We start from the raw sequence: 10,625 nt of genomic DNA, 5'->3' as shown, positions 1-10,625 counted from the left end.
AAATTCTTAGTCATGTGTCATGTTGTGTTCTTCTTCTTTTTATGGGCTGTTTTTTAACAATTAATAAAAAGAAGGAGAAGATATGACTAACCTAAAAATTAAAAACAAAACAAAAACAAAGAGACATAGATGAGGGGGTGCAAAGAGATTAAAATTTAGAGACTCGCACAGACACAGACAGAGGAACTACTGTACTCTGTACTCTAGGTTAAGTGTGGAGTGGTAAACTCAATTGCTTTTTAAATATTCAATAATTATGGAAGTTAAAGAGGAGTTGGAGGATTATGACCAAAGATACCTGGTCAGTCAGCTGTCCACAGAAGTGCATCTCACAGAAGTGAAGGATGAACCAGACAAATATTCACTTGACAGAGCAAATAAAAGTAAGTAAAAAAAATGTAGTCTCTACTCTAGAATTCCAATTCAAGCAATACAGGAAGTTTCCTGTTTACTGAATATTAGACTTCTATCATTATCGCATCTACACTTCTAGTTAAGTGATTGCCGCCCTCTTTGGGCTCTTCCGATTCATTTGTCACAGTGAATCAGTCCGCATTAACATTTTGGTTGTGTGACTTGGCATCTTCTACAATTTTTCTCCATCTGTTCCTGTTTTTGCTTGTTGTCACCCGTTCTCTAACTAAGGTTATCTTCTTAAGGTCCTTGACTATCTGGTTCTCCCATCTGGTTTTTGGTCTTCATCCTGGTGTGCAGGGCCGCCGAGAGGAGTACATTTTACCGGGGCTCGGCGATGTAAGGAGCCCAGCGTCGACCAGACCAAAGACGTAACTTTTCCCGTTTTTTACTCTTCACTTTATGTCCATAATGCATTTAATTAGATAATACTCGGCTATATTTAATATTATGACCTTTAATCGATTTTAAAAGTTATAAATCACAATGTTGTTCTGAAACTATTTCCTTGTGGCATTTTTATGATTAACTATTTTTATGGGAAATAAGCCATAATTAAATTGAAAAAAATAATTTTATTAACGTTTCGACACCCAAATCGGGTGCCGTTGTCAAAATACAAAATACTACTAAAATAAACAAAAACATTGTTTCTTAACTATAAATCACAGGAGTCAAATACTACAGTACAGTCAGATAAAACTATGGTATGGATATGGAGATTAAAAATATATCAGGGCTTCTAGAATATTTACAAAAAATCAAAAGAATCTATGTTGAAGAATCTAAACCAGCAATTATGGAATAAATCCAGAATTTACATCAAATAAAGCAAAACGGTGCAAAAACCCTTTTTTGATGATTTGCCTGGGCCTAGTTAGTAGTGATGCGACTGAAAATGTTAAACCCGATGCAATATTTCGCTGGGAAATATTAATATTGTCATATATGCAATTTAACCAGAAGATTTAATGCGGAAAATAAAATTCATTCGCTATTTAATATTTTATGGATATTCCGAGATAAAGATGACAATATTAAGAAAAAAATTGATATATGTATTGCACGAGTTTTATAAAGAAGACATCAATGAAGAATTGATAGATGAAATTTTTCATTTGAGAGCAATATATGTACAAGGATAATATTGGTGAATCTTAATTTTCTCCAATAGATTTGCTTAATAAAATTAAACATCTTAAATTTGAATCGTTATTGCGTTAAGAATATTTTGCACATTACCTACCAGTGACAGTCGCAGAAGCAGAATTTCTTCAGATTTCTTGCAGATCTTGTTAGTGTTTTTTTTTGCATAAAAACGTTTATTACCTATGAGGTAATGATAGCTACAATGAAACGGGATCAGTTAGCTGCCTATCAAGTTTGTGGATTGAGAATGATTTGGCAAAATCATGCGATTTTTCGAAAATTAGAGACATTTTTGCCAATTACAAAATTCGAAAAGCACCTGTATTATAAATATTTTCACTATTATAAATATAATCAAAATTTAATAAAATTTATATTTGAAATGTTTATTATTTTTTATTAATAATTTTATTTCTATAAAAATTAAACAATTTTTTCGCTCTTCACATTTTGCCGGGGGCCCGCCCTTCACTTTTTGCCGGGGACCCGCCCTTCACTTTTTACCGGGGCCCACTCATCCCTCTCGGCGGCCCTGCTGGTCTGCCTGCTACATGTCTTTAGTTGGTAATTTTCTTGATAAGAAAAAGCTTCTGGGTTTCTCCTTTCTATTTGTCCCATCCATCTGAGTCTATGTGCCTTGATAAATCTGACGATGTCTTCTCCTTTCAAAAGTTCTCTTACTTCGTGTTTCATGAGTTTTCTAAATTCATTATTACTCAAGGTTAGTGGGCCTTATATCCGCTGAATTATTTTCTTCTCTAGGATCCTCAATCTGTCTTCCTCTTTCTGTGTCAGACACATTACTTCAGCACCATAATAATAATGTGATTACTGGTCTAATTGCTGCTCTGTAAATTTTTAGTTTAATATTCTCAGTAAGCTTCTTATCTTTGAGGAAGTTGTATTTCCAGTAGGTTCTGTTTCCTGTCTGGATTCTTTCATTGATTACTATGCTTCTATCATTAGTTCCATTAACTAAGACCCCAAGATATTAAAAGTGTTCTACCTTTTCAAACTCATATTCACCAATATTTAAACTTGTCATATTAACTGGATTTTTTCTTGCGCATAGTAGGTATTTCGTTTTGATTTATTGATCCCTTTTGGATGCTTCCTTACATAACTTTGTTAATTCTTCCTTTAAACTGTTTAGGTCTCTGCTAATTAATGCTGTGTCGTCAACATACTCCACAAGTTGTGACGTTGATTGTATTGTATGTAATGTTAATAATTGTACCTTTTATTAGACTTATCTCTGATAATAATGAGATCTTAAATTGAATCAGTCATTTCTAAAACAACGAAGTAAATTTTTTGGGTAAAATGATTTTCCATGCCATGATGATTTCTAGATTGAAATCAACAATTTCGTGCGAAAACAACGCAATTTACTGTTTAAAATACTGTATGACAGGTCCGTATGTTTTTCAGTCAGTTCGAAAACAACATAATATGTCCTTATCCATATCAACGTTTATGAGTTTAAAACATATGAAATAGGTAGTGTTTAGTTTTTTGATAATGTAAAATACATACATAATATATCTAAGTTTTTATGTCTTTTGAAGATTTCTTGGTAAAAAAAAAGGTTTAGTGACATTAACAAATATGGATCATTTGAAAAAAAATAGATATAAGTTCATAGAATTAAAAATTTAATATCAAAAAAACTAAGTAACATTTAGTCTTTTTATTGTATATACATACATAATATATCAAAGTTTCTATGTATTTGACTGTTTCTTGCTGAAGTTTTAGTACAAACATTAAAAATTACGATTCATTTCGGCAAAAACAAGTCCACAAAATTAAAAAATTGATATTAAAAAAATTAAGTAACATTTAGTCCTTTTTTGTCTTTTAGAAACAAATTTATAACCCATAATTGGCTCCGTGCGTCTCCCCTCTACTTACAGTCACGTGACACGCTGTCAGATTTTGTCAGGACGTTTTAACATTGAGTCTTATGGGATTATGTATTTTGTTAAACTTGAATATTTTATTTTGTAGTGATAATAACCGAATACAATTGTTAGAATTCATTAGTTATTAATTTATACTGTAATTTATAGTGCAACAAAAAATATTTTCTTTTTCGTTAATAAAGATTTATTGACATAAACTGCGATAGTGAGGTTATGTATACAAAATCAAACTGATAATTAATATTGGAAATAGAAGAATTTATATCAGATGTAGGGCCGGTTGTTCGAACGCTAATCAACATTGATCACTATCAAATATTTAATTACTGTCACAACTGTCAATGTCAACTTGGGTTGGGTTGCTGAAAACATAGTTAATTATAATTATGAGATTAGTTAGTGAATTAACATAACAATTATTAACATAATTGATTAACTAATTTCATAATTGTCATCAATAATTATGTTTTCGGCAACCCAACCAAAGTTGACATTGACAGTTGTGACAGTAATTAAGTATTTGATAGTGATCAATGCTGATTAGCGTTCGAACAACCGGCCCTAAGTGCGTTTTTATTTTCTGCTTATATTAATACATAATATCACTAGCGGGACACGGCATTTTTTTTAAATGTCTCACTTAAACATACACAAAGCGTCCTGATAAAATTTCAAAAAACCGCCACCATGAGCAGGTCGGTCGATTTTGCTTTGACACTTTGTTAACGCTCAGAGCGAATACTCATAAATATAAAATATAGTATTACCTCAAACTACCCAACTATTATTGGAAAGATTTTTATGTTTCCTGAAAAATTTATATATTGTAACATGTGTTGTTTTTGAAATGACTAATTCAATTTTAAAATTTGCTATGTATACTGTCTACTTCATTGTTTACATTCACCTGTAAAATAATGGTTGCTATTCAGAGTGTTTCATTAATAATTGGAAATATTTTAACTGTATATTCCTGGGTTCAAAATATTATGGCTTAGCCCAAATCATTTAAATAAAATGTGGCTCCTGACTGAGTTACAGGGTGTTTTATTTAAAAATTTAAAAACTCTTTATACCCAGTACTTTATGATTGACGTAGGAACAACGAATTCTGTTATTTGATGACTGTTAGGGGGACTTGATTATAATCAACTTCTTCATTCATGTTCGAACAACCAAGCCTAAAACTATTTGACATATCCTTGTCATACTTGGTAGGAAGTGTAGGTACTGTACACCCTACTAAATTATGTTAAAATGGAAAAGTGAATATTTGACAGTTGAGAGGTTATTAGACTTTAGTAAGTGGTACCACGTTGTACTTCATATACACGGTTCTTAGACATTTCCTACAGTTGTCTACACTGACTAACCAATGAACATTCAGCCCACGATTACGTCACGAGAAGACAGTAATTTGAATCGTAATATGATTAATCGGAATTTTTATGTCTTTGATGTATGGAAAATAGTAAAGATAGTTATGAAATAAAGATGTTTAGTGGATTATAATACCTAATTATGGAAAACTGTTTATATTTGGGTGCTTTGGTACTTAAAATTGATCAGGACCAATTGTTCACGTTTATCCAAAGGTTAAGTAAGATGTACGGAAATCTAGGACTTCAATCTCCATTCTACACTGAAAATGTGTCGCTTATACGGAATTTCCATCAATACTGGATTAAATATTGAATAGATACCGTCCTTAGAGGTCAGCTAGGATTATGTGAATTAGAATTAATTGTATAATTTATTGTAAGAATTTAAATAATAGGTAATATATTTAGCCACGCTACAGCCTGTATATGGTATTCTAAAATTTCATCAACAATATTATTACGTGAAGAGGGCCTACATAATGAAATTTTAACGTTTTAACCTACCTTATAAATATATATTCTTATTTAAGCTTCTACAATAGGTATGATGTACAACTATAATAATAAATAACTTTTCATGGATAATTCAAAATAGGTTTTTACTGGAAACAACACCAAAATTTCAAATACAAAAATATAAAGTAAACTAGGATGTATAAGTCAAACTTATGAAGTAAGTCAAACATTTGTCTCCCCCCACCACAGTCGGACTAGACAACCGTAGTAAATGTCTAATAACCGTACTTCATATAATAAATTGTCCTATTCGCTCTGTGCATGACTGATGTGACACCTAGCGTCGTCACCTGAGATTTTTGATATCACAATTTGAGGTTAAGCATATGATAAGTAAATACATATTGTGAAGTTGCAAATTAGTAATAATTAGTTTTTACCGATATTTTTCCAATTTATGTATAAAATGGATGTACCTACTACGTACCTAGTATTAAGAATTGGATTTCTAAAAATTCCTCACAATTTGTCTTTTCAACCTCAAACGGAATAGAAAGGGAAAAATCTGTCCTCGTTTTTAAACTAGGAGGAGTAATTCAAATTTACCACGCTATATTGCTTGTTTGTAATTTTTCCAACTGCAGGCAAGTTTACTCCACTAAATTATGAAATTTTGACACTATTAAGATTTATGAAATTTTGACACTATTGACGTTTAAAATCGATAGGTTAATTAAGCTATATCGACGATTTTTTGTGTTTTCTGAGTTATTCCTTTAATTTTTAGATTTTTAGTCTGCGTTTAAATAAAAAACTGTTGTATTTTTATAACTCTAGCGAAATTGTTATTAGTCTTATAAGTTGTCTGATATTGATTACTGGATTACCATCGTAGGCCGACATGGTTAACCTAAAAAGAAGATGAATCTGGTGATTTTTATAGTGACATTCTTCTTCTTCTACGGCACTACAGCCCAAATTGAGCCTTGGTCCAAATTGGTAGCTGTTTACTGTGTCTTCCCAGCGCTTCCTTGGCTTTCCAACCGGTCTCTTTCCCTGCATTCTAGCATTAAGGCTCCCATTCTTATCACATGTCCGGCCCATTGTAATCTTTGTATTCTAATGCAGTCTGACAGGGGTGTTTCCTTATAGAGTCGATAAAGCTCATTGTTGTATCGACTTCAAAAGATTCCGTTTTCCCTCACAGGTCCTAATATTCTCCTCAGTACTTTCCTTTCGAATGTGACGAGTTTGTTTTTGAATGTTTCTTTTAGGACCCAAACTTCACTGCCATAGCATGTTATTGGTCCAATTAAGGTTTTATAGATTCTCATCTTTGTATTTCGGTGGACACTTTTAGACCGAAATATATGGGAGAGGGCAAAATAAGCTCGGTTTGGCTGCGTTATTCTCTTCCGTATTTCTCCAGCTTCTGATCCGTCGGCATATATTTCTACTCCTAGGTATGTAAACTTTCCAATCGTTTATATTATTATAGTGACATTATTTGGTGTGAATCTGTCTTTGAGTTTACTCCTCCTATTTTAAATATTTTCTCTAATTTATGTGTAATTATTGGAGATCTATAAAAACTACACTTACTATTTTGGCTATTACTCAAGGGCGGATCCAGGGAGGGGGCCATGGCCCCCTCCGAGAAAATAAAAAATAGAAATTTAAATATTTGCAGTTCAAGTGTTTTTAGTTTCAAACACATATATGTAAAAAAAACAGGGGATAAATATGTCTTCTGAACTAGAACTGAACAAAAGCATTAACGGAAGCTTCTAGAAGGACATAGGATGTTTTGTAAATCAAAATGTTGATAATTTTAAAAAGTGCCAATTGTTAGAATTACCTTGGCAGCCAAAATCGTATGAATTTGCATATTCTGTACATATAAAGAATAAAAAAGAAATAAAGAGTTATACTTGGGTCACCAGCACTTAGAACAAAGTTGGTTGGTACTTTCGCACATTCAAAAGGAATTGTTTTGCAAGTATTGCGTTTTATTTTTCTAATGAAAAATATGGTCACAATAAAGGGATAACAGCCCAAAGCCTTATTACGAAACCTTTTCGCCAAACTCATGGGCAATGACGGAGCCATACAAACCCATGAAAAAACATCATACCACAAGGAGTGTGACGCTTATGAGAACATAATCACACAATAATTAGTGAAAATCAAGACAGAGGGAAACAATGCCGGACAGGAGAAGCATTGGGAAAATAGTATTAAACTTGTTGAAAGAACTCCCCTTTGATCCAAAGAAATGTGTAGGAATCGGCATTGACTTAATAACGATAAGGTTTGAATGTCTTTATGTCACTCAAAAGTGTGTGAAAAGTACCTTAAAATTCACCCTTGTAACCCTAATTTTTAAAAATTACCCCCAGACCCCCTGGTACCCCTCCCCAAAAAGTTCATGGCCCCTCCCGAAAATCGGTCCTGGATCCGCCCTTGCTATTACTAGCACAATTAAATACTTACGCAACATTTATTTACCATTTTTGATCAAGTTTGTTATAAAAACAATGACAATGACATTACAAATTAAGCTTTAATATTGTCATGGTCACGAACAGAGCGAATAGTTGTTTAATGAATTTTATAATAATTATTAGTAGCAAAATTTTACTTAGTTTTTTATTTTAGATTATTCAGAGGAGGAGAACGAAATGAAAATTATGAAAACACCTTCATCTCATAAAGACGAAGAATATATAAATCAGCACTCTGAAGAGAAAACATTAAATAAAAATCAGAAAACACATTTGAAAAGTAATGGTAAAGAAAGACCTTATAAATGTGAAATTTGTTTTAACCATTTTTGCCACAAATCCGGTTTAAATAAACACATAAAAGTTCACACTGGGGAAAAGCCTTATAAATGTGAAATTTGCCTTAAGCACTTTGTTCAAAAAGTTCATTTAGATGGACACATGAGAACTCACAGTGGGGAAAAGCCTTATAAGTGTGAAATTTGTCTTAAGCAGTTTACTCAACAAAGTTCTTTACGTAAACATTTGATGGGTCACACTGGAGAAAGACCTTATAAATGTGAAATTTGTATTAAGCAGTTTCCCCTTAAATCCGAGTTAAATAGACATATGAAAGTTCACACTGGGGAAAAGTCTTATAAATGTGAAATTTGTCTTAAGCAGTTTGCTCAAAGAATTCATTTAAATGGACACATGAGAACTCACACTGGGGAAAGACCTTATAAGTGTGAAATTTGTCTTGAGCAGTTTACATTACGAAGTATTTTAAATAAACATGTTGTAGTTCACACTGGAGAAAGAGCTTATAAATGTGAAATTTGTCTTAAGCAGTTTTCTCACAAATGTACTTTAACTAAACATATGAAATGTCACACTCGCGAAAAATCTTATAAATGTGAAATTTGTCTTAAGCAGTTTACTCACAAATATCATTTAAATGATCATAAGAGAATTCACACTGGAGAAAGACCTTATAAGTGTGAAATATGTCTTAAGCGGTTTACTCAACAAGGTACTTTAAATAATCATTTGAAAGTTCACACTGGAGAAAGACCTTACAATTGTAAAATTTGTCTTAAGCAGTTTATTCAACAAAGTAATTTAAATAACCATATGAAAGTTCACACGGGAAAAAGATTTTATAAATGTAAAATTTGTCTCAAGCAGTTTTCACTACAAAGTAATTTAAATAAACATGTTGTAGTTCACACTGGAGAAAGAGCTTATAAATGTGAAATTTGTCTTAAAAAGTTTGCTCATAAAAGTACTTTAGATAAACATATAAAAGGTCACACTGGCGAAAGACCTTATAAATGTGAAATTTGTCTTAAGCTGTTTACTCACAAATATCATTTAAATGATCACAAGAGAATTCACACTGGAGAAAGGCCTTATAAGTGTGAAATTTGTCTTAAGCGGTTTACTCAACAAAGTACTTTAAGTAATCATTTGAGATGTCACACTGGAGAAAGACCTTACAATTGTAAAATTTGTCTTAAGAACTTTATTCAACAAAGTAGTTTAAATAACCATATGAAAGTTCACACTGGAGAAAGACCTTATAAACAGTGGCGTGCTGAGCATGGTTTCGCGTGAACCGTGGAACCAAGGATCTGAACCCGCTCTAACGCGCTTTTTGCGTCGAAGAAGAAAGAAAAAATCGAAGATAAAGATCGGTCACTTATCTTAACCCGAAATTTCAAAATGAGGTGATTTATATTTGCTAGTAAACTCAATTAAACGTGAACTAATTCATAATATTAGTGCATCTCCATTTTTTTCGATATTTAGAAATTGTGTATGCCAAAGAAAATGTCTTAGATGTTGTAATTAACGAATCATTTTTAGGATTTGTTCTGATTACTGACAAAACTGCGTGTACACTTAGCAATAAAATTTTGGCCGAAATAAATAAATTAAATACAGGGTGGTCCTTAAGTAATTGTACAAAAAGAAACAGTAGATTCTACACTCTAAAATATTACGATTTAACCCAACTTACTTTAATAAAATGTTGATATTAAGAAAGATACAGGGTGGTAAAGTTGAAATTTAAAGACTAAGTTTTCACTCTAATGGCATATAACATATCCCACCAGAATGAAAATGGTTATTCATTTTTGAAATTTAAAATTTAATTTTTCGTCATAACTTTCATGTTTATGGAGATTTATTTACAAAAATTTATAAGTAGAGGTTTTGAGTATGAAGAATTATAATTTGATGCATAATTTTGATGTATCTCATAGAGGACGCCACATATGCCACATATTTGACATAAAGGGCCTAGCCGGGTAAGATGATGAAAAGTGCCCCCAACTCGATTCGAATTCCATATAGATCACCGTTTAGCATATATAGTGAAACTAACTTTCTGAAATTTTTAGCCCCCTAGGTGGTCATGTGACCCACCTAGAGCCTAATTAGGCTTTTTAAGTTTTTATTTTTTATCTCAGCCGCATAAAAAGTTTTTATCTCATCTTTTCAACTAGCGAAAAACTTTAAATAAAAAATTTGTAAGATTTAAAATGTTCTGTGCGAAAAAAAATTTTTTTTTAATTTTTGGCGGGAAATTTAAATTTTAGAACGATTTTAAAATTTTAAATGAGTATAAAAAAATAACTAACGACATTCGTTTTCACGAAAAAAATATATAACGTGTATTTTTGCATAATATTTCACCCTGAATTTTTTCAAATTTTTAAAATTGGTGAAACGCACCTTCAAAAATAAAAAACCGCATTTTTTCGGTTTTTTTTTTTCGTTTTTTGATACAATTTTATACATATTTTTCA

At 31.7% G+C, this 10,625-nt stretch overlaps 1 protein-coding gene across 1 annotated transcript; it reads left to right on the top strand.

Moving 5' to 3' along the window:
- Positions 1-92: 92 nt before the first annotated feature.
- Positions 93-10,418, top strand: LOC114333066 (zinc finger protein 888-like). The gene is made up of 2 exons (XM_028282891.2): positions 93-383; positions 7,985-10,418. The coding sequence occupies exons 1-2, from the start codon at positions 257-259 to the stop codon at positions 9,424-9,426; spliced, it is 1,569 nt and encodes a 522-aa protein (XP_028138692.1). The 5' UTR covers positions 93-256; the 3' UTR covers positions 9,427-10,418.
- Positions 10,419-10,625: the final 207 nt, after the last annotated feature.

The sequence above is a fragment of the Diabrotica virgifera genome, chromosome 6 (assembly GCF_917563875.1).
Source record: "Diabrotica virgifera virgifera chromosome 6, PGI_DIABVI_V3a".
Classification (NCBI taxonomy): domain Eukaryota; kingdom Metazoa; phylum Arthropoda; class Insecta; order Coleoptera; family Chrysomelidae; genus Diabrotica; species Diabrotica virgifera.
The sequence above is the reverse complement of the archived record's forward strand: the minus strand, read 5'-3'. Positions and strand labels throughout refer to the sequence as shown.

Coding starts and splice junctions, on each gene's coding strand:
- LOC114333066 (XM_028282891.2), top strand. CDS start 257: ATGGAAGTTAAAGAGGAGTTGGAGGATTATGACCAAAGATACCTGGTC. Junction 384..7,984: donor ACTTGACAGAGCAAATAAAA/GTAAGTAAAAAA, acceptor TTTTTATTTTAG/ATTATTCAGAGGAGGAGAAC.